Below are 24488 nucleotides of genomic sequence, written 5' to 3'. Positions count from 1 at the left end.
AAGGGGATATTATCAATATTATCTCTAGTTTCCCAGAATGATTACCAAAGATGGTAATTGTTTTGGCAAATGATACGCAAGAGCCTTGAAAACAGTTCTTCCGTAAAATTAGATCTTTGCTTGTGCAAAGCTTATAAAATGGAATATTAATATGCCCTTGTATTAGGATCCAGATCCTGCAGTGATTCTAGTTTTTTTTTTTTCCTGCAAAATATACCTAGAATTCTCTGATAGCCTACCTGCCTGAATTAAGCAAGATGAGAATTTCCGTATATTCATCGACCATTTTACTCATGTTGTATTGAAAAACCTCAAACAGCCATCATGAACCAAGAAGAACATGTTGGTAGGGTAGCTCGCCTTTTTATTTCGTATGGTTGCGGTACTAGATTTCACCATTGGTAAACTTTCCTGTACAATTGGCAACTGGTGCATTCTCCTTGCCACTTGAATAGTTTTCAGTAGAAATGGGAATTGCTTCTTTGTCTTTTCCATTGTCTGCAGTGCTTCGGGTAGAAAAGGGAAGCAACTGCTTCTGTCGGCAAGTCTCAATGGCCCCTTTATACATATCCTCCAAAGTGTATTTGAATTGAAACCCCATGTCCATAAGCTTCTTTGATGAAAAAGACACTATGGGCAAGTCCTTATCGATACCCTTAAACCTGTTATTTTACCAGATTGAATTACCAAGCCATCACTCTATGAAGGAGCCAAGTATACTTAGGAATACAGAGGAGCAGAGAGGCTTACTCAGTAGGAACATAGTACTCTGGCCATTTCTGTCGCACCATCTTAGCCACATCGTAGATGATAGCATGATGGGACGAGCAAATGAATCTTCCCTCTGCCTTGGGGTGCTCATACAGGAATATATGAGCCTCACAAAGATCATCCAAATGCACATATTGACCTTGTTTAATGATGCCGTAGTGAGCTTCATTCCCTGCACATCTCTATCCGATTAAGCCCATGATTGTGAAAAGCAGTTTATTAAAGTAATTACTGGAATTAAAGGATGTGACTGTCTTCTGGACATTGTGATTACATCATACCGGTAATTAGTGAAAGGGCAGTGATTAAGCTAGGTGGGAACGTAGGTGTGATGAATGGACCAACAACCAGTGGTGGTATGATGCTAATGAAATTAATGTTGTTCTTTTTAGCTTCTTCCATTGCAGCCTTCTCTGCCAGTATCTTGGAAACAAAATACATCTGCAATCAAATTAAATTCACAAAGTAATGTGATGAAAATACTTTTTCTATTTCTTTTTAAACATAGAAAGGGTATACTTAAAAGAAAATAATAGCCAAACGAACCCATCCTGTCATCTTCTTAGCATATATGAAGTCCAAATCGCTCCAGCTGGTCTCGTCATAGAAGAGTTTTTGGTCCTCTTGGACATCAAGAGTTCCAGCAGATGAAGTGAAAACCAGCCTCTTCACTGTTTTAGCTTTAGCACATGATTCTATGATACTTAACATTCCCCTGACTGTTGGTTTAATTACTTCGTTCTGTCACGTATATCAATGTCATGAGAGTTATGTTAGTATTAATCATCCAGAAATGTAACAAGTCCATAAGTATTGATGAGTTACTCTGTTACTTTATAGTACCTCTGGATCCTTGGACTCGAAATCCATCGGTGTAGCCACATGAAATACTCCTTGACAACCTTGAATGGCTTCATCAAAGCTTCCTTCCACTGCCAAGTCTGCTTTCCACAGCGTTAAGTTTGTATCAGCTTTTGGCAATTCCAAGAGATGTTTCGCCTTCTTCTGGTTCTCTACAAAAAGTTCATGCATCTTTATGTATGGGTCATTGAACTTCTAGCACCGTCACACACCTCTCTGGATCCTCAAAATGCAGCTTTGTACGGATTGATTAATGAGTTTATAAATTATTTGACAGTCTATAGAAGTTACATAAAACGAAAACATACCAGGATCACGAACAGTAGCATGGACATTATAACCGCGTTCAAGGAGTCTCATGACAAGCCAAGAGCCGATAAATCCAGCTGCTCCTGTGACGCAAACCGTTGGCGTCTTCGGAGGAGAATAGGCATCAACAACTGCATGAACTTCACTTGCCATTTTCAGAAATGAGAGGTAAAAAGAGTCAGAAAATTTAACCTCAAGTGACTGGACTTAATTACCACTAGTATATAACAATTACAACGATATGAGCTTTTAGTTATGTTTATGTATTTTGTTTTTATACTGCTTGCACGTAGAGGTGTTAGGAGTGGTAATGTTAGATGGTAAGCACGTGCTCAACATACCGTTCAATAACTTGGTTGGTTTAACCAAATATGACTGGTTGGTGAAAGAGGAAGGGCTAGTGTGAAGTGTCTGGCCACTTTCTTATCTGCATATATAATAAAGAATTACTATGTTGTACGGTATTTTATTTCACTTTTTTTCGCCGAAGATTCTATCAAAAACAGCTTCTCAATAAAAAATTTGTATGCATTCAATATATCTTCTTTGGCTTGTGGAATTATATTGAGTTATTTGAAAACTCATTACACCTAAAGTTAATAATGAATCAATTTCACATTAATGCTTTTGAAAATTTAAAAACAATTATTCTCTTTGTTTCAATTTGTTTATCTTACTTTCATTTTTAGTCTATTTAAAAAAGAGTAAATTTTTTCTTTTTTGGTACAATTCTTTAATTTCAATCTTTTACATGACATGTTTAACACACAAGATTCAAATATGTTTTGGTACACCCTATACATCTTAAGTTTAAGTCCACAAGATTAAAAAGTCCTCCTAACTTTTTTCAACTTTGTATAAAGTCAAAATCAAACAATCAATTATGAAATAAAGATAGTATAAAAATGGATGAACTTTTTTGTTTTGCAGGTATGCTAAACATTTTCTTTACCTGTTAAAAATTTCAATTTGAATCGTTCTAGAGATTTTATATGTCCTTGCAATGCTTGCTTCAGTTTTAAGGGACACTATTCACTCGAAACAACAGCTTGCAGGTGTATAATATACATAAATTATACATAAGTACTAGTGTATAAATCATATATATTTAATTAGTGGAGATAACGATTTTCGTCCCATGTCAAATATGTAACTTGTGTTTTTTTTAAGGATTAATTACTTATATACACACTTTATTTTTCATAATTTCCATATTCCCTACCGTTTTAAAATATTTCTAAAATCCCTTATTTTCACTCAATTCTTAAGTCATCCAGATACATAAGTATTTTAGCCTTAACTCCACATTTTCCATTCCTTTTTTCACTCCTTTAATCTCTCCTAATTTCACTCCACAATCTTATCAGTTACAACTTTCATCTCAATTTGAATTTCAAAAGGATTCTCTCTCTAGTCAATCAAATTTAAACCACTGAATTAAGTAATTTTCATATTCAGTGATACATTATATGAAATACATTCTTTTCAATTTTCAAAGCCAACACCTATCTAACAACAAACTAACACATATCAACACAATTTTGTAACCATTTTATAACATTTACTAGGTACATTAAAATTATCAATGATACACCCATTCACAAAAATCTAAGATTGATATATACTAATGTATCATCCACATTTGCCTTGATCAAAACAAGTATTTAACATATCTTAATTGTTACACTATTTATATGTACAATATACACAATAATAGCCTGATACATTATACAAATCTGTGATACACACACTCGATATTCAAAACGTATTTGATTCGTCTCAATTGTTAATCCATTTATTACATGTATCATACACAATATATTATGATGATACCGTTTTATACAAATCACATCCGAATACAAAATAATGACCACATCATAATCTATAGATACAAAATTACAATGCATGCGGATCGTTTACCACTAATGTATCATGACTTACTTATTCACATCAAAACGACAAAACAAAACTATAACAATGATACATTAAAAAAAACTATATACCAATGATGGAGAGGGAAGAGGGAATGGTGGAGGAAGTGGTTGAACGGCTGGAGATGGATAAGAAGATAATTCCTTTGTCGGATAAGAAGCTAATGAATTAATGACACAAACACCATATGGAAAATCACCGTTTCTTCTTATATATCTATATCCCTCCACTCTTCATGATGTACCCATGAGTTCTTGATTATCCTCGCAAGGTATCCTTCCCGAGAAGAATTTCCACTCAACAACGATAAATGCAACGGTTGATATTGGATTACAGAGCATTATTTGTGTACCAACAAATCAGATGAAGAAACCACAATAATTAGGGCGCTGGACAAATCTATAGATCTCATTCGTAACCAACTGAAGATTTTCCTCATGATAAACCTTTATTAGATGAGTGAAGGCTTGGCTTGCTGTCACAATTGTCAACTTCCTAATGAAGGGCAATTCCTCTTGTGGAACTTTTACGATTTAGAATTGATGGAGAAGATGAAAATCTAAATTTTGAATTTTGTGGAATTGTTACAGATTGGAGTGGATTGATATCAATCAGATCTGCGTGATTTATGGGAAAGAAAATCAATTTTATGTTAATATCCATATTAAGCGCAACAAATAAGTTTTATAATGTCTAACAATTAATGTATCTGGATGAAACTTATGTATCTAAATGGCTGATATTTTAAGGGATTTTTGTAAAATAAGAAAGAGTAGGGATAAAATGTAATTTAGGTCTTACACTATGGGATATACGTAAGTTATACTTTTTTTTTTACCTACAAAAGGATCCAAATAGTGATGACTATCATAGACTTTAACAAGGTTTCAAGTTCTTAAAAAAGAAGAGAAAATTTCAACAGCTGATGAAATCTTTGAAGAAGAAAAATTAACCATTTGCCGATTAATTAAGAATCCTGAATAGAAACTTAACAAATAATATTTGACAAGTTTATACCAATTAGTAGTGTGATAATATTGCTACATTTTCTACACATAACCCATGCATTTTATTTTAAAATTTCATAATATATTCCATTTATATAAGGATAAACTATAACTTCATTCAAGTCCTTGGAACTGGTGATTGATTAGAGAGGATCCGTCAAGTGGATGACAATTATCTATAATCCGTCAACATTTTGTTTATGTTTAAACGTTTATTTAATCTATCTTATATTGAACTTTCTATCACTTTTCCTGCTCTCTTTAAAACGGACTGGATCAATTCAAACACGTTGGTCTTTTACTAATCACATAATAATATATCCAAATTGATTTGTTTTCAACAAAACTAAAAATATATATACTTAAAAATTAAAATTTGTCATATATTAGTATACTTCATAGCATGCCTAATTTGAACTTGGAAGCTCCATAGTCACACTTCCATTATAAATATTGTGGTTGGCCAGATATGTCAATTAATTAATTTGATTTAGAAGGAGAAGTCAAAACAAGGATTAATTCCAGCTCTGCTCAGCCATGTATATATTAATTATAAATATAGTACTTATTTTCAACACCCTTAACAATCACATAGCGCACGCAAATTTTGACAACTAATAGTAGGAATTAATTAAATAAATAATTAACTCCTTTATCCCAACCTAACTACTACTCCTATATAACATATGCTTTGTTTTTAATTTCTTCATTATCTCTCAGTGTCTTCCTTCATTTTAAGCAACATATAATTCAAGAAATTTGGGTGTTGTTTCACATTTTTGTAACTTGTACGCACGCACACTAATTAATTAAATCTAAGTGATGTTAAGAGCAATGAGTACACGAAGGGACTATAGAGGATATGGAGTATTGATTAAGGAAGATGAGGAGGAGATTTGTGCTCCAATATTGGAAAAGCCAAAATTAAGCAGAAACAGAACAGTTCCTGCTGCTGCTAAATTCTTTAGCTCTTCATCAAAGAAGGTGACATCTGAGGACAATTTCCGGGCGAGTAGTGCTCAGGTAAAGGGAGCGAAAAAAGCGAGCAAAATTCACCCGATTTTCAGTCTATTTGAAACGAAGAAGAAGAAGAAGAAGAAGGCAACTGCTAGGCCTGAATTCTCGAGGTACATTCAGTATCTTAGAGAGGGAGGTTTTGGTGATGTATTGCAGATTTAGTACTTCCTGCAGTAATGTGAGATTAAACTTGCTGTTCTTGTCAAAATTTGTATATGGAATGTAACAGATCATGACCATGTTGTTCTTGTCAAAATGTGAGGTTTTGTAAAATTTTGGAGGTGATCATGACCATGTTGTTCTTGTCAAAATTTGTATATGGAATGTAACAGATCATGATTTTGGAATGTTGGCTTGTTTGCTATTTTTCTTTAAAGGGACTTAATACGGTTCAATTTTTATTTTTTTATGGTATGAAATTTTCTCCTAAAATATGCAAACGCCTCTTTTCAAATTTAACCATTAGGATTATATACATATATTGGTTTCCACCCGGTGTCCGATTCCCATATTGAAGTTCGACTTTATATTCTAAGAAACTCGAACTCGAAACTTCTAATTAAGGATAAAAAAAAATATTGATTACACTAAAACAATTGAGGCCTTAATAAGTAAAAACACTTCTTATTTATGATTTCATAAAAAAAACATGTTAAAAAGAAATGTGACAACTAATATGAAACTGAGAGAATATAATGTCTTATAATAGCATACTCCTATTATTTATGCTAAATTGTATATGCAGGCAACTTCTACGTACANTCTAAGAAACTCAAACTCAAAACTTCTGATTAATGATAAAAAAAAATATTAATTACGCTATAACAATTGAGGCCTTAATAAGTAAAAACACTTCTTATTTATGATTTCATAAAAAACATGTTAAAAAGAAATGTGACAACTAATATGAACTGAGAGAATATAATAAGTCTTATAATAGTATACTCCTATTATTTATGCTAAATTGTATATGCAGGCAACTTCTACGTACAAATGATGTTGTATGTTCTTAACCGTCTTTTCAAATGGCCCATTATAGCAAATTCTTTTAAAATTTGTTAGAAGTATATACTATCACATTTTCCTTTTACTTATCAAATTCTTTTAAAATTTCATAAATATTACAAATAAGTTTCAATTTTCCATTTAATAACTTCACTTGAATAGATGTTTAGTTTACAAATACAGCCTCTATTCTTCAAAATTAAACGCTTAACCCGTATTATACAGGTGGTCTTTAGCTAGGTGTTTGATTTTGAGATATAGGTGTATCATTTAATTCATTTAATCGACTTCTATTATGCAGGATGGCTTTAAGTCTTGAATTTGAAATATAAAAAGGCAAAACTTAATCAATCACATATTAAAGGTGGCACAATAATTTAATAAAAAATATAATACATAAATACTCATACGACATGACGCCTTTTTTTTTTAATATTTTCTTATTTTCTCTAAAAAGAAGTGTACTCGTTCAATCAGGTACGTTGGCTTAAGAGTAATTAAATAGTTTATCCGAATTGATTTATTTTCATCCAGAAGAAAAAAAAAAATGTAATAATCATAGCGTGCCTTGTTGGAATCAAGAAAATTAATTGTATTTCCGACGAGAAAGTCAAAACAAACTCTGCTAAGCCATATACTTACAAGCACACGCAACTTTAGACAAATAAGAGGGCCACATATATATATATATATATATTACTAAAAATACCTCAAACGTATATAGTTGCCCAACCTAACTAACTCTACTATACTTTCTCCGTTTCAAATTAATTAAATTATTGTGGTATTTCACATCCTTTAAGAAAAGAAGATTAAGACATAAATTAGGTATAATTTTCCATTTTTAGCCCTATTAACTATTGTCAAATTTATGATTAAAATAACTAAACATTAATTAATAACTGATTCCAATACTAACTAATGTTGGTAAAATTGGAAGAACATTCTAAAAATAGTCTTGAAAATTGACCAATTAAGTTAATTTGAAAAAGAAAAAATGCCTCAACAATTCAATTAATATGGAATGGAGGGAGTATAACAGTATCCTTTATTTTCTCTAATCTAATACTAATCTCTAATTCCTTCATTTTAAGCCTAGTTCGAGAACATTTGGGACATGTGTTATTTTAATGAGCAACTTTCACATATAGCAGACATAAAAATTATATTTGTATGTTATAGTTATAGTTTGCATAATTGCGCTCCATAGCAAATTTTATGTTTGATATGGAGCTTTTGATTTGTATAATTCGCTATATACATCCAATTTTGTACAAATTGTTCGGTTTTGTATAAATTCATTTATACATTGTAATTGTATAATAAGATATGTATTTGTATAATTATAAGTGTATATGATGAAAATATGTGTATTTGTATTTATATATACACTTTTCTCTCGCTTTATACAAACACAAACACATTTTATATATTTGTATACCGAATGGGTAATTGTATACCGAAAATGGCTAATTGTATACTGAACCAGATGACAAAAAATGGGATGTTTGTTGTGAATTACAAATAAAATAAACTATGGCTATAATATTTAATTTGAATTAATAATTTGTTATTTCATACAATTTTACCTATTTTTTATTACTTGTGAGTACCACTACTTAATTGAAATCATGTTTAGAGCAATGAGTACACGAAGAGACTATAGAGGATACGATGAATTGATAATGTTGGAGCCAAAGTTAAGTAAAAGCAGAACGGTTCCAGCTACTGCTAACTTCTTTAGCTCATCGTCCAAGAAGGTGACGTCCGATCGAGGACAATTTCCGGGTGAATACTCAGCTAAAGGAAGCGAGCAAGATTCACCCAATATTTAGTCTACTTCAGACGAAGAAAAAGAAGAAGGCAACTTCTAGGCCTGAATTTTCGAGGTACATTCAGTATCTTAGAGAGGGAGGTTTTGGTGATGTACTGCAGACCACTTCCTCCCAATGCGGGTTCCTTAATTTTGCTTCTTTAGAATATTAGCCGAATACATAATTAATGAGTTTTGAGAACCCAATGACTTTTGCATGAATGTTGTATTTATATTGAGAATTTTTTTGAATATGTAAGAACTATTTATTGGGAATTCATTAAAAACGTAAGTGTATGGTCGTCTATTGACTAAAAATTAAAGCTGCCAAAGCTAAGTTTGTAATATAGGTATAACTATAGAGGAAGGTTTAAGTTTTGATTTTGTAATATAAAAGGATCATCTAAAGCTTGATTAGTCTCAGTATAAATGTGTTACAATGATTCAATCAAAAAATAAAGAAACACTCAAATGATTGATTCGCCAACAAAATGGCCCTATGGCGAATGACAGTTATCTAATAATGTAAGACAACAAACTTCTTATCCATATTTTTGCTTTAGAGAAGAATACTCGTCCAAACATATGCAAATTTGTTGGTCTTTACCAATTTATAGGGCGCAGTTGAATTTTGAGATTTAGACTTCTAAATTTTAATACTCAATGCAAACATAAAAATTTTAAGTTTTTCAACTAAAATTTAAAAATTAATTCAAAAATATTATAAATTACAATAATTAACAACTTATAATATTTTAAAAGCATATAATAGATACTAAATTGATTCTCAAAATTCCAATGGACGGAGAAAGTAATGTTTATCCACTTTAGTTATTTTCAATCAATGAAAAGAAATATACAGAAACTAAAATTAAAAATACTATATTTAACATCTACTAAAAAATACATTTTCATAGCATGCCTTGTTAGAATTAGGAAGGTCTACGGATACACTTCAATTATTTTTATTAAATTGTTTGTTTTTTTCTTCCATATATTATGGTCAGAGTATCACTATATAATAAATATTTATGAGGAGAAGTCAAAACAAGGAAAGTTCCAGCTTTCTTCAGCAATAGACTTTCAAAGCCTTTAAGGAACCACGTGCGAACACGCAATTTTTGAAAGGTGAGACCACAATTAAATAAGCCCCAACCTAACTACTACTCCTATATAACACATAGTATGTTTTATTTTCTTCATCTCTCAATCTCTTCCTTCATTTTAAGCAGCCTATAATTCAAGAAATTTGGGTGCTGTTTCACTTTTTGTAACTTATACACCAAATAATTAAATCTAAGCCATGTTTAGAGCAATGAGTACACGAAGGGACTACAGAGGATACGGAGTATTGAATAAGGAAGATGAGGAGGAGGCTAGTGCTCCAATATTGGGAATGCCTAAATTGAGCAGAAACAGAACAGTTCCTGCTGCTGCTAAATTCTTTAGCTCTTCATCAAAGAAGGTCACATCTGAGGACAATTTTCGTGCAAGTGCTCAGGTAAAGGAAGCAAAAAAAGTGAGCAAGATTCATCCGATATTTAGTCTATTCGAAACGAAGAGGAAGAAGAAGGCAACTGCTAGGCCTGAATTCTCAAGGTACATTCAGTATCTTAGAGAGGGAGGTTTTGGAGATGTTTTGCAGACGACTACTTAATTCCTACAAAACCATCTTGGCTGCAGTTAATTAGTGATTTAAAATATGTTAATTTGGATTTTGTGGTACAGAATTAATTAAGACGATCATTGATTTTTTATTTTATAAATTGGTTTACTATATATGGTCTTACGGAACTTGACAATTTGGAGCTGATGAGCATGATATTCAATTGTAATGAAGTGTACGTGTAAATATACGTCATAATGCAAACTTGTTTTATCTTATTTCTTCCGAATAACTTCTCTAACTGTTCAACTTATAAATAGATTCAGAATTTTGTGTTTTTATGGGTTCTCAATAAACTATTAAGTGAATTTCTTAACAGAAGTAAGAAAAAATGAAAAATATTAAAATTAGACCTCTGTTTAGTCTTTGAATGAATTAAAAACCATAATTTGAATAATGTATTGCTTGGTTAGAAGGAAGAAAATGTCTCTAATTTAAAACTAAAGGAAATACATTAGTAATATTTACTTAAAATAAAGTTGAAAGGAACAAACTACTAATCCAGTTTCCTGCTTTTTCTAAAAGGGGCATACTCATTCAAACATGTCGATTATTGGCTAATCAATTACACTATTAATTTATCCACTTTTCAATTTCATGAGCGTACTCATTCAAACATGTCTGCTTTTCGGCTAGTCAATTTATCATACCCAATTTTCTTTTTTTAACAGTAAAAAACTCAAAATAAATAGTCCCAGACCTTAGTATATCCAAGCATTAGTTGACCCTTCATTAGATATAGATGCATGTGGTGTCAAGTGGCAACATCTTCCTTAGCATGCGCGATACTAATAGAAATTGTGATAAGATGAAAAAAAATAAAAAATCTAAAAAGGTTTTGATTTTCATTTTGAACTTTGAATTAAAAAAAAAATTATTAAAAAAATAATCTTTCTTAAATTGATCTTACACAAAGTTAAAATTAAATTTATCATAACTCTATAACATATATCGAACATTAAACCAGAGATAAATGAAGAACGCATAGTGCAAGCTAACTCTATGGCCTTTTATTTTCTTCTCTTCATGTGGTCCCACTTCCATTAAATTAGTTGATTTTGTTACTGGAAAAGTCAGACAGTTAGCTGTTAGCTTCGCCATGAAAAAGAAATTTCAACCTTCGCAGTTCATAAGGCGTATGCAAATTTTGAAAAATAAGGCCATATATCGTATTAATGTCAGAATACCTCAACTAAAATAACTCCACTTTCCAGCCAACTAAACTATTTAATACTACTTCATTGTTACATTAACATTTCTCAGTAGGACCAATTTTTCTTCTCTTAAATTTCTCTTCTTTCTTCCATCATAGTATTATCAATAGATCTGAGAGTTTCGTTAATTAATTTAGCTTAGCCATGTTTAGAGCACTGAGCACACGAAGAGATTATAGCGGATATGATGAATTGATTAAAGAGGAGGCACCATCAACTCCACTAGTAGAGCCAAAATTGAACCGAAACAGAAGTGTTTCGGCAGCTAAATTTTTTAGTCCATCAAGAAAGGTGACGACGCCGGAACAGAATTTTCCGATGAGTCCTCAAGTGAATAAGGAGGCAAAAAAAGCGAGCAAAATTCACCCGATATTCAGTCTATTCGAAACGAAGAAGAAGAAGAAGGCAACAGCTAGGCCCGAATTCTCGAGGTACATTCAGTATGTTAGAGAAGGAGGTTTTGGTGATGTTTTGCAGACTTCTTCAGTTCCTCCAACTTCACCACGGCGGTGAATTGATTCAAACAAATTCGGTAATTATGATGAGACAGCTTGATTTTTTTATTTTCTGGTACAGAAGATCTCGTCGATAATAATAATTCATATCATCATGTGATTTTAGAGATCCTTAAAATTTGGAGTTGATATAAATGATCATGATCGATATATACTCTTGTCAAGCTGTCCATGTAATCATGCAAATTACCATTAAATTGTTGTTACAGATTAAGAAGATCCTTGAATTCTTTCTTTCTCTTAATTAGTATCTTTTCGAGAGATTCGGATAAATAAACTGTGTAAATGCAAAGGCCAGAAACTGTTTTTGCAAAATGTCAGTGAACAATTTTTAATTTGGACTTTCGGTTCAAGTTACGTTGTTGACAATTTTAACTGGAAATTAATGCTGACAATAATAATACACCAAATCCGGAGTTTGCTGGTTTTACCTGGTGAAGTGAACACGGGATGAACCGATGAAGAGTAATGAATTTGATTACGTAAATAAATTGTGAGCTATGAGTAATATTCATTTTCCTTCTTAATTTATTAATTACGAGCAAAAAAAATCTTTTGATTTCCTTTTAACTTTGATCCACCGCCCTCTTAAATCCTACTCCTATATACAAAGCGTATAAGGAGGTAAGAAACAAACAATATAGAAAAATTTAGCATGGCCTATGAGAAATATGATCCAAATTTTTTCAAGAAAAAAAAAACACTGAGAAAGTCAACTTGGAGCAGCGGGTATCATGTGGCCATCATGAGCATCAGTTAATAACTCCATCCGCCATCCGTTCCTTTTAGTTGTGTTTTTTTTTATATTAATATGATAAAAAATACATATGTTAATTAAAAAATTATATTGTTTGATTCTTAAAAAAAAATAAANAGCAAATACTAATTACTATAACACATATTTTCTGAATTGGTAATCCCGTGCAACGCACGTGCCGAAAAAACTAGTATATATATATATATATATATGTTGAATACACAACATGTGTACTTTAATTTTTATTTCAAATTCAATATCTTTTATCTACTTCAAAGATTTGAATAAATTGAGTTTTGCGTCAAAAAGTTTCATTATAAGGTTATTATAATGTTATAACCCTTCTGGTCAAAGATTGCGTGAGAATCAAACTCAAGACATAAAATTTTGTGGTCAATAGTTCAATACCATATTTCTTTATGAACTAATGGGAACAATGGAGATCTGAGTACCACACCAGTAAGTCAGGCTATTTATTTGAATTTCTAGAACACGAGTAAGTGGCATGGGCGGTACAATAAAATAATTACGTACAGTATAATATTTGAGTACATACATTTAAAAGTTAAATCTTTGAATCAGGCGATTGTTGAAGACGTTGGAGCGAAATGTTGATAATCATTAAGGGTGTGTTTGGTATGAAGGAGAATATTTTCCAATTTTCTCATGTTTGGTTGGGTAAAATGTTTTCCAAATCAACTCATTTTCCTCAAATTTAAGAAAAATGACTTTCCTTCAAAAAGTAAGGAAAACATTTTCCAAAACTCTTCTCCAACTTCATATTACAATTTTTATACCCTCACCCTACCCCCGCCAGCCCCTACCCCCCCTCCCTAAAAAAAAAATATTTTAAGTTTGTTTTTAAAAAATATCTCCAATTTCAAATTTTATTTTCACACCCCTCCCCTCCCCTCCAATCCCCCCAAAAAAATTAAAGTTTGTTTCTAAAAAATATTTTCAAATTCTTATTTTCCACCCCACTGCCACACAGCCCAGAGTTTGTATTTAATTTTTTTTGAGAAAATGGTCAAATGTCCCCCTAACCTACATTTGGATTTCCAATTACACACTTCAATTTTACAGAGGTCCTATCACCAATATAGGTTTGGTCAACAAACCAATATGGGTTAAATTCACGACTTCAATTTCATGGAAAACATTTTTCTTCGTACCAAACACACCCTAAAAGTTAAATTCACGACTCTAATGATTCATTGTGGAAATACATTTCCTTTTGTGGATCAGATCCTTTTATTATGCTCTCCGTCCTATAGTATTTCTTCACAAAATTCACTTAAAAAAGAGGTGACACAAGTGTCTTATAAATTATCCTCTAAACGAAACTCTCAAAATTCTTAAGACTATATTGTGGATGTTCATTGCCTTTTGTGAATTAGATCAATTGACCGAATTACATTAAATGTTTGTGACTTTTTTAACATCTCTCTTTTGTCCTTATGTTTTTCTAAAGTTTGATTTACTAAATTACACGTAACACATGATTACTTCGATCTTACTTAATTGAATAATTACGTAAACTTTCACTTTATTAATAACGTACCATTCTCCACCTTCTAATTTCCTCTCTCATTACCCCTTCCCTGCCCCTAATTAAAAAATAAACGATGCCCTTTCCTACTTCTAAACAGTGCACAAATTAAAGAAAGTCGGCTTAGAGCAGCGGTGAGGAAATGAGCATTCTAGAAATAAGGAACTTTTTTATTAATGTAAATTATTATAGTCAATGTTTATTTATGAAGGGATGAATAATAGAGATCTACACGTGGTCCAAAATTATTAGACTTTGTATTTATGATCACGAGCTTTTTTTCTTCGTTGTTGATAATGTGAATGTATTTTCATTTTCTTTTTTTTACCCCTTCTGAAAACTTCTACATTTTTTTACTAGTAATGTCAACACACATGATATTGAAGATTAAAAATGTCAGAATTATGCGAACTTGAGAAAAAAAGAAAAAAGATAGAGCCGCCAATTTTAACTGTCGGTCCACTCCTTGCTGCTGCAGGTGGCCTTTGCTATGCTTTTTTCGGCTAACGGTCCTACGTGGGCAAATATTTTTTTGGAGCTTTCTAGCCCTTCGGTTGACTAGGGAAATGAAGAAAGTCCTTGTGATGACACTTGGCAGAAATTCCTTCAATTTAGGTGGAATATATGATCCTTATAGCTTCCCCTTCAACTTTCCAACACATCAATTAAAAAAATAATTTTCTCCTTTTATATTATAGTTTAGAATAAATTAAAGGGAACTCCCAATGAAAAAGTGTTCCAATCGTTGGCACAAGTAAATCAACGAACTTGGTCAATTTAGCCAAACCACACAACTTATAAGTCTTTCAATTAAGAAAATGTAATCTAATTGTAGCATTACTAAATAGAAAATTTGGTCACGCGTGTTAACTATGAATTAAAAAGAAAAGAAAGGGACGTGACGTGACCTATTGATGGTAGGACAAAATAAAAGAATCTGATAGAATAATAATAAAAGTGGGAGGGAGGTTGTGTTTGCATTTCGGCCTTTGATTGTGTGAGGGGAGGAGAAAGATAGAGAGAAATAAGGAAGGTGTAATTGATAGAAGAGAGTCACGCAGGGAAAGGAAAAGACGCTACTTACTTAACAAACAGACAGAGAAAGAAGGAAGAAAGAAAGAAGCATTCCATGACCGTGAGGGTACCTTGCCTCTAGGGAACAGGCTCTTTGCCTTCTCCGAAAGGCCAGGGTCTGAGTTAGACTTAGGGGAGAGAAAGAGAACAAGCCCTCTGCATCAATGGTAACTTGTTCCACACTGAATCTTCTACCTTTAATCAAATATCATGACCTTTGACAATCGCGATTCTCAATTTCTGCATCTCTCCCCCTACCGTCTGACTCCCCTTCCTTTCCCTTAGGGTTTCTTTCCCATCTTCAGGTAACTCCCTCATTCCTATTGAATCGGATTTCTCTGTTGTTGTTTTCATTTGTATTTGTTGAAGCTTTTCACACATTTAATTTCATCATTTTGGACCTATAATTATCATTTCAACTTTCATTCATATTGATTCTTCTTTCTAGGTGTGGATGAATGGATTTAAAAATTGATAGGTGATAAGTAGAATTTAGGTGTATTAAATTAGGTCTTTTAGGTCTAACTCTCAACCCAAAAGCTAGCTCAAAGTGTGGAGTATTCTCGGGGCCTTATAATGAGTCCACATATTTCATTAACCACCAATGTGAGGCTTTTTGTCATTTTTTAACATCCCATCTCACCCTAGAGCTTAGAGTCTGGTGCGTGGACAATTTTGATTTTGGAGGCCCCAACATTGGATGAAATAGATCTGCTCTGATACCATGTTAAATTAGGTGTTAGGCCTAACTCACACCCCAAAAACAATTTTCAATCTCTTTGAACAATACAGGGAGAGAACTAGCTTTTGGGGTGTGAGTTAGACTCAAGACCTAATTTAACAAGGTGGATTAACATGCAATCATGATTCTGGACTTGAGAATTCGAACATTGTATTAATAAATACCAACATTTCTAGATTTTGTCAACTTGCCTTTGCGATTCCATGGAATTTATCTGCTTGGTACTTTAATATCAGAGTTTGAAACAACTTCAATTTCCTTTAGTTTTTCCCCTTTTTATGCTGCTATTCTTTTATCTTAAGGATCAGATTATTTGCTAGGATGTCTTTTATGTATTTGTAAAGGAAAACGAATTAATTGGTTGTTGTGCAATGTGTAAACTGTTATTTTTTATAGGTGTTGTTGGTATAGTAAGCCATGCCGACATATACAGCAATAGCTATGGATAGATTAATAGAATCAGGGGGCTCGAAATCCACGACAACTTCCAAAAGCATTCATGAATCAAAGTTTGAGAGGAGGATCAATGTTCCTAATTCAAGTTTTGATAGAAGCAAGAATGGTTCTAGTTCAAAACTAGAAAGGAAAATCATCCAGACTAATGTAAAGATGGATGATACCAATGGTAAGCCCTCGATAATAGGAGATAGAAAAGACCACTGGACTCAAATATCTCCTGCACTATACACAATTCCCAAGCCAACACCACTTCCAGATTCTCCTTCGTCATTTCCTCCATCACCCTACATAATCAATCACAAGCGCCGAGGTCCACGCCTTTCACAAAGTTTCACCGAAGATGATTTTGGCACTCAACAACAAGCTTTTGATGAAGAGAAGATAGATGAGAAGTTAAGAGACACAAAGAAGGACCTCCCCAGTACATCTGTTGATGACCCTTCTATTTCTAGGGAGACAGTTAACTGTGCGAAAGAGGGTAATTTGTTATTCACTACTGATAACCTGGTTAAGGGTGGTGAAGTGACTGACCTCTGTGATGGGGAGATTCTTCACCAAGATTTGCATAATGGTTCAGCTGGGCAAAATGGTACAATGAAGTTTGTTGCATTCAATTTGCGGAGAGGGGGTGAAGCTGATGATTTCTTTGACCCACAGGAATCTCTGAGTGTCAGGAGTTTCAGTGAGAGTGAAAGTAATGGTGGATTCCAGCGCTGTTTAAGTTCCATGACCCCGATGGGAGAATTTTATGATGCTTGGGAAGGTAGTCACCTTTTCATAATTTGATAATTTTCATGGTTATATCTTTTTATCTTACATTGAAATTGAACTTGAGGTGCTTATTGTTCCTCTGCTAGTAATAGTGTGGATGTTCTCTTCGTTGTTTTCTTCCTTTTCTTTTCCTGGCTGTCACAGTGGCTTCTTTGTCTTTTCTCCCTGATGCATAGTTGTAGAGTCTACATTTTTCAGTCAACTATGCAAGTTTTGGTGTTCTATGTAAATACCTTGTTGCCATTGAGTGCCTTTTCCTTTTTCTTGTGACCAGTTATTGAGAATTGTATGTCATCACCATGCTTATAGTAATATTAGTATAACATTATTTTTGGTCGTCTTATCTGCATCCTCTTTTCAGAACTATCTTCAGAGAATGGGCCACAGATACCTACAAATGATTTTGAAAATGAGCTACGAGAGATAAGATTGAGCTTATTAACAGAAATTGAAAAGCGAAAGCAAGTAGAAGAAGTTCTAACTAATATGCAAACCCAGTGGCAGAGGATTCGTGAACGATTATCTCTCGTGGGGTTGAACTTTCCTCCTAATCCTGTTGCTGGAGAGGAATTGGACAATGAACAACCAGATGATCAGGTGGAGGATTTGTGTCAACAAGTCCACATCCTTCGGGTTGTATCAGAGTCCATTGGTAAGGGAATAGCAAAGGCTGAGTTGGAGATAGAAATTGAGGCTCAAATTGAGTCAAAGAACTTTGAGATAGCTCGACTATGGGACAGGTTGAATTATTACGAAGCTGTGAATCGAGAGATGTCACAGAGGAATCAGGAAGCTATAGGTGAGTTTATTCTCCATGTTACTACGTATAATTTGAAACTGATGTGTTGTTGCATATTTAAAGTAGGTATGTGCCTATTCTCTCAGCATTGTTTTGGTGCAAATGCTTGGGGGAGATCTTTCATTTGTTGTTCATACTTCTGTGTCTATCAATCTTTAACTTGTTGCATCCACATAAAATAGATGAGCTATGCTGATAGGTAGCAACTAGGGACTTATAGTTTCAATAGGAATATTTTACTCAAAATAAATAGATAATAGGAATATTGTTCAGGCTGTGATGGCAACTGCCTTCTCCCTTTTCTGAGATTTGTGAAAGAATAAGAACTTTATGTTTGTATCTGCTATTATAAAGGGAAAATGTTCTTTTTAATTTGCAAATTCAGTTGTCAGCATTGAATCGGAGAAACAAGAGGTGCCAAAACAAACATACTGATCTAGTAAAGTAATTCTTCTCCACTACAAATTTGTAATCTAAGTTAAGCATAAGCCAGACATGATGTTTTTCTGTTCCAACTGAACTTATTCATGAAGTCATCATTAGTGGTTTCGTCTGACCTGCAAACATCTTCCCCACTATCCATGTAAAATGTTTATGTTTCGTGTGTATCCAGAATAATGTCTTGGGCTATCTGTTATTCTACAACCAAACTTCAGTGTGAACTTTTTCACTCATAAATGCAGTTTTTTTCTGTATTCTTTTCTTAAAATAAAAGAATAACATTAAACATATGCTCAATTCCAATTCTCATGTCTATTAAGTATTATGTGTTGGTCAAAGTAGGACATTTAATTCATAACCATGTGAGCAAAAACACTATATGCAAGGCATATTGACTCCTTAGTATATGTCAAATTAGATTTTATGCATACAGGCTATCCGATTTTCATAACTGTATGAAAGACCAAATTGAGGCTAGTGACTTTTTTTGGTAACATATAACTTACATCAGGAGTACATTTGGTTTATAGGCCAATTTGTAGACTAGTGTGTCATCGAAGACCTTACAGATGTAGTTATATTATCCTGAGTAACAACTATTCAGGCTGCTTCGCTGAGTATCTAATCTTGGTACCCGCAGTTTATTAGGGTAAATGCTAAGTAGTGATCCTTTTTATTTCATTTTATTCTGCTGAGTTATTTTGTGGTTGTTTGAGGAGGAGATCTACCAGCAGGCGCAGGCGCTGTCTGTTTCATAGAAAAAATGACAGTTTCTCTGTTTTTGTTTGGATTGTGCAGAGACAGCGCGGCGTCTTAGGCAAATAAGGAAGAGAAGGCAGAAGAAATTGATATGGGGTTCGATTGCTGCTACAATTACAATAGGCTCTGCTGTCTTAGCGTGGTCTTATTTTTCTACTGGAAGAGAATCATCTTCTTTGGATCAATCTCGTAGTCTTGAGGGAGACTCTGCATCAGAACTATGAGTTCTCAATGAATAGGTTAAGTAAGGTGTGCTTATTTATTATACAGGGAAATAAGGAAGCAGGAGATCAATCTTACTGTCTTGTGAATATCATCATATATTTTTTTGTCCTTTTTTGATACATAAAGAATATTTCTGCTATTACACATGTACAGTTCCTCGAAAATAAATAAAGTATTTGCTCTGGGGTTGTTAGCACCACTGCGAAATGGTTCATATAGCTTAAGTTGTTGGGTAAATCAAGGAGGGAACTTGTTCTTTGTGAACTTTGCAGGCCTTGGGAAGAATTTGTACCTCGTTCTTGCCTACAGAACTCTTGATTAGATTTGAAAGCTAATCATGTCAATCAAATGATCACCTAAACTTTGCAATTGCTTAAAATCAAGGCCCAGATAACCCAATTCCATCATTCATTGCAACGTAAACACGCAAGAAGGATGAATAATTAGATAACGCAACACAATTTCAGCATGACATTGAATTAAACGGAATACTAAATTAGATCATTTGTTTACTTTGAAGTTGGCTTCTTCGGAGTGATAGCTGCAAGAGTTAGCGATGAAGAGTGCCCTTTCTTCATTTCTTGACTCCCACATTAACAGAACAGCCAGATGTTTAGTTTCCAATTTGGTTTAACTGTTGGACTAAGATGGCCTAACCAGATTTGCTTTAAATGGCCATTATGGTTCACACGCATAGATCGACAACAAGTGAATTCAAAGAGATTATCAGAAATGTTGAATGGAGGGGAAAATGATTAATTCAGAGTACATATTTTAGTAGTCCGCGCAGCATAGGCCAAGAATTACTAACTCTCTCCCAGTCACACTGAGTCCAGTGAAGAGAAGGGACATTAGAGATGATGGAAGAAACTTGGCTGCACAATTAGATTCCCAAATCCCAGAGATAAAGATGTGGATTAAATTGTAACAATGGATACATTCTTTGTTACAGGGGTAATTAATTAGATTATTACTCCCTCCTCCCCAAAATATTCGTCACATTTCACTTTTTCTGAGTCAAACTACATGAACTTTAACTAACATTTTAAGATGTATTGTTTCACCAAATCAATATGCATATTCATATAAATATTTGAATTTAAATTTTAAAATATTTAATTAAACTATTTTAACCGTAGAGATTAATTAAATTTCTTTCTAAAAAAATGAAATGTGATAACTATTTCAGTACCATGCTCAAGCGACATAATATGTACTAGCAGATAATAATTTGATCTTTAAAAGACCATCTGAAATTTGAGATCGATGGTGTTGGCCCAGGTAATTAAAGAATGAGCAAGTGAATTAAGGAGGTACAAGATTCTGTCTGTTGTTTAGTTTGATAAGAGTATGGTATCACTCTACTTACTTTTCACCTATCAGTGAGTGTAGGGCCCCTCAAAGCAAATTAAAGATGGGATTGATTGATTATATTTGTGAATTTGTGACTTGTGATGAAGAAGAATCAGATAACCAGACACGCCACTCAACGTGTCTTCCACCAAAAGGTTGTTAAATCACGGCGCAGATCTCGCCTCCATATGTTTTTTAACCAAACCAATTAGGATGGACCTACAACCTACTTTCAGAATTGTGTCTTTAGTAGGAATGATGAAAAAAGGAACTACTTCCTCCTCTCCACCTCGTTTTAATTTGTTTGTCCTATATTTTAATTTGATACAAAATTTTAAAAAACAATGTATTTTGTGATTTCAAATTAAAAGTATGTTGAATGTATGGAAATGACCTTTAAGATTGTCGTCTTAGATATGACATGTGGACAGACAATTAAGATGTTGCAAAAAAATAAAAGAGATATTCTTTTTTAAACGAACTTAGAGGGAGTTGCTCGGATGGTAAGCACCCCTCACTTCCAACCCGAAGGTTGCGAGTTCGAATTACCAAGGGAACAAAAGGGGTGGGAGCTCCTAGGGAGAGTAAAAGAAAAAAGGAAAGTAGGAAAAACAATTGAAAGACGTTTTAGTAATTTAAAGAGTTGTTAATTTTTATTTTTAAATATATAAAATTAAAGAATATTTTGATACATTCAAGATATTTTTTTTTTACTTTGTTGAATTTCGTCCCAAAGTCAAAATCAGTCATATAAATTTGAGACAGATGGATTACTCCAATGTTAAAAAGAAAAAGAAAAAAGCTTAGTGTGAGATGTGTGCGAAGATCTATCTAATTTTCTGTGTATGTGTTGAAAGTCGATTTCTTACTTATTCAACAAAACAAAATTTTCATACATAAAACCATATAAAGGAGTGTTAGAACTACTTATCATCGTTGTAATGTACTATCTTGGCATTATTTTCGAAATAGAAGATGTATGGAAATCAGAGGAGAAAGGACGAGTTGTTTGGTGTCCTCTTCTCACATAGGCGGTTGAAAAACTTAGAAACCCTACCTTGATGTTCATAACTTGTATCCACATGGCTGGTTACATGCCTTAAAAACCTGGATAAGGACAGGGAAACCGTTTTATTTAATGTCCAATTAAGTTTTATCCAAAATTGTGTAAATATTGTCCTTTACATAGTTTTCATAGCCTCGTGAACTTGCCATGTGGTGCAGATCTAGCTCTAAAATGATAGAAAATCGAATCGAATTTTCAACGAGATGATCGTTAAGGAGATGCACTTAATAAAAGTGCACAAAATTAAATATAGTAGAGCCGTGTCACAATTCACAATGCTTCCAGAAAATATAGCACATTAATTGTCCACAAAGTTGTCTTTTTTCCTCAATAAAATTTCCCCTCTAATTAATACTCCTCATCATGGTTGGAAAGATATACTCTCTTCATCCTTTTTTAATTGTCCAATATATTTAGAATAGTTGTTCAATAATATTTGTTTAATTTGAAAAGTAAGAGATAATTTATTTTTTTTGTGTCTATTTTACTCTTGACATAATACTAGTATTCAATATCTAATACATTTTTCAAAGCATTAAATTTAATATATTCAAAGAATATTATGATCATATTACCACTATTATTTCATATTTCTTAATCAAGTCAATAATAGACAATTATAATTGGATACTGGATAGAGAAAGTATAGTTCTCCGGTTATAGACAGTTACTGCACGCCTCTTTCCATAAACACAGTAGGAGTAGTAATGTAATGGTTGGCTGATCATTATACGTTTGAGAATTGCGCGGTTATCTGTCACCAGTCTGACCTGTTGGCTATAATAGTACCCTCTCTGTTCATTTTTAATTGTCATGATTTCATTTTTTAGAGTTCAACGATAAGAACTTTGACTAAGATTTTACAATGTATTTTTTCATCATATTGATATGCAAAAAATTGCAATTTTTAGTACTTTTCATATAGTTTTTGAATATCTAAATTTTTTGTTTAAAATATCGAATTAATGTAATCTAATTTCACTTTAAAAATTAGTCAAATTGACTTTCGAAAAATGTAACATGACAATTAAAAATTGACAGATGGATAGTAAGTAGCAGTTGATAGCCTTTAATAATCCATCGCGCATAATCTCTTTGCGGATGGACTCTTGAACCACTAAATCTAGTAAAGTGTTTGTTTTAGACCTGTTTTAGGCCTCCAAAATGTTGACAAAAAACACTCTTCATCATGAATATTCGATCAATCAAACATTATCAAAAATATTCTTTTCATAAATTTTTTAGAACTTCAAATTAAATAACCTAAAGCTTCATATTAATAAAAAATATTTATAACAGTATCTAAGGGAATGCATTGTAAATGCATGGCTTACATCTTATTAACTAGAATAATTTTTTAGTTTTTATATTACTGTTTGAGTTTTATAATTGAACACTAACGTATTTTTGACAAATCTGACATGCGGCATCATTTGGCATCATTTTGAAGAGTTCAAGCAACATAGTTTATATGAGTATGTACGTACATATTTTGGTCAGTCGGAATAGATAAAGAAGGTGATAACATATAAGAATTTAATAAAGAGACCAATATCATTAATAGTGACAGCACAAATGGCATTCCATAAGATACTCAACCTGCACAATTCAAAACAGTTTCAACAGAACGATCTGATTTGAATTGATCACTAATTAATCATAAGTGCACATTATGCCAAGGGGAGTTACATGGGTATAACAAGAGGCAAAACGATATAATTCTTTCATGATAAATAATTGAAGGTTAAAAATGTTAAATATCGTAAATATAAAGAATTAATGAATAGTATGATAAGGCACATATCGATAACTCCAACAATCATCCGTATAGTATTTGTATCCATCATTTAATCTAGATATCTAATTAATCATGGAAGAGTAGATTAATTATGGAGTAAATTGGTGAATTTCAAAGGCTAGAAGATCATATTTAATTTGTGTATATAAGATGAGTAAATTATGCTCAGTTGGTTACTAAGAGACTCTTCTTTCTTTGAGAATTTATGGTAATGCTAGTGAAGAAGGACCATATTTTTCGGGTATTATCCAAATATTTATCAACTAATTTATCTCGCTAGCGTAATTTATGGTCACTACAATCACTACTAGTAGTGACCATAAATGGTATAACTTGATTTAATTTGTTTTTTTTTCTTCTCTTATTTTTTCATTATTGAAAGATCATAATCTAGAAAAAAGAGTGTTTGATTAAAGAAAATGTCATTTTAATACTTTGATTCTTGTTCTCAAATTGTATAAGAGTATGTTGTATCAAATATAATGGTTATACCATATCTAATTCAAGATTTAAATTTGAATTTAATTACAATTTTAATCACTCTTTCATTCTTAATCGCCAGTTTGAGTCATTGCTATGGAATCA

At 32.6% G+C, this 24488-nt stretch overlaps 4 protein-coding genes across 6 annotated transcripts; 3 read left to right on the top strand and 1 right to left on the bottom strand.

The window, feature by feature from the left end:
* Nucleotides 1–98: 98 nt before the first annotated feature.
* On the bottom strand, nt 99–2194 carry LOC125846336 (dihydroflavonol 4-reductase). 2 transcript variants are annotated; one of them, XM_049525733.1, is made up of 7 exons: nt 1941–2182; nt 1615–1784; nt 1318–1512; nt 1053–1212; nt 751–943; nt 341–662; nt 99–310 (listed from the first exon to the last, which is right to left on the bottom strand). In XM_049525733.1, exons 1-6 carry the CDS (start codon nt 2092–2094, stop codon nt 386–388), a joined length of 1149 nt encoding a protein of 382 aa, XP_049381690.1. In that variant the 5' UTR covers nt 2095–2182; the 3' UTR covers nt 99–310; nt 341–385. The 2 variants fall into 2 exon arrangements, with proteins under 2 accessions (XP_049381690.1, XP_049381689.1); XM_049525732.1 differs by having other exon boundaries at nt 99–662; nt 1941–2194.
* A 3437-nt stretch (nt 2195–5631) lies between these two features.
* LOC125847988 (uncharacterized) lies at nt 5632–12193 on the top strand. The gene is made up of 2 exons (XM_049527761.1): nt 5632–6033; nt 12053–12193. The coding sequence occupies exons 1-2, from the start codon at nt 5703–5705 to the stop codon at nt 12106–12108; spliced, it is 387 nt and encodes a 128-aa protein (XP_049383718.1). The 5' UTR covers nt 5632–5702; the 3' UTR covers nt 12109–12193.
* On the top strand, nt 9906–10599 carry LOC125847989 (uncharacterized). Its single transcript, XM_049527762.1, has one exon. The coding sequence runs from the start codon at nt 10019–10021 to the stop codon at nt 10370–10372; it is 354 nt and encodes a 117-aa protein (XP_049383719.1). The 5' UTR covers nt 9906–10018; the 3' UTR covers nt 10373–10599.
* A 3273-nt stretch (nt 12194–15466) lies between the features above and the next one.
* Nucleotides 15467–19858, top strand: LOC125848768 (uncharacterized). 2 transcript variants are annotated; one of them, XM_049528695.1, is made up of 4 exons: nt 15467–15657; nt 16629–17454; nt 17824–18261; nt 19501–19858. In XM_049528695.1, exons 2-4 carry the CDS (start codon nt 16650–16652, stop codon nt 19683–19685), a joined length of 1428 nt encoding a protein of 475 aa, XP_049384652.1. In that variant the 5' UTR covers nt 15467–15657; nt 16629–16649; the 3' UTR covers nt 19686–19858. The 2 variants fall into 2 exon arrangements, with proteins under 2 accessions (XP_049384652.1, XP_049384651.1); XM_049528694.1 differs by having other exon boundaries at nt 15467–15795.
* Nucleotides 19859–24488: the final 4630 nt, after the last annotated feature.

Source organism: Solanum stenotomum, chromosome 12, assembly GCF_019186545.1.
Source record: "Solanum stenotomum isolate F172 chromosome 12, ASM1918654v1, whole genome shotgun sequence".
Lineage (NCBI taxonomy): Eukaryota > Viridiplantae > Streptophyta > Magnoliopsida > Solanales > Solanaceae > Solanum > Solanum stenotomum.
The sequence above is the reverse complement of the archived record's forward strand: the minus strand, read 5'-3'. Positions and strand labels throughout refer to the sequence as shown.

Bases quoted from the DNA above. Each gene is read 5' to 3' on its own strand.
- LOC125848768 (XM_049528695.1), top strand. From the start codon at position 16,650: ATGCCGACATATACAGCAATAGCTATGGATAGATTAATAGAATCAGGG. The intron at 17,455-17,823 runs GTAGTCACCTTT...TCCTCTTTTCAG, and splicing joins ATTTTATGATGCTTGGGAAG to AACTATCTTCAGAGAATGGG. The intron at 18,262-19,500 runs GTGAGTTTATTC...TGGATTGTGCAG, and splicing joins GAGGAATCAGGAAGCTATAG to AGACAGCGCGGCGTCTTAGG.
- LOC125847988 (XM_049527761.1), top strand. From the start codon at position 5,703: ATGTTAAGAGCAATGAGTACACGAAGGGACTATAGAGGATATGGAGTA. The intron at 6,034-12,052 runs GTTTTGGTGATG...TTAGAGAAGGAG, and splicing joins TCAGTATCTTAGAGAGGGAG to GTTTTGGTGATGTTTTGCAG.
- LOC125847989 (XM_049527762.1), top strand. From the start codon at position 10,019: ATGTTTAGAGCAATGAGTACACGAAGGGACTACAGAGGATACGGAGTA.
- LOC125846336 (XM_049525732.1), bottom strand. From the start codon at position 2,094: ATGGCAAGTGAAGTTCATGCAGTTGTTGATGCCTATTCTCCTCCGAAG. The intron at 1,785-1,940 runs GTATGTTTTCGT...AACTTTTTGTAG, and splicing joins TGCTACTGTTCGTGATCCTG to AGAACCAGAAGAAGGCGAAA. The intron at 1,213-1,317 runs GTTCGTTTGGCT...ATTTGATTGCAG, and splicing joins CTAAGAAGATGACAGGATGG to ATGTATTTTGTTTCCAAGAT.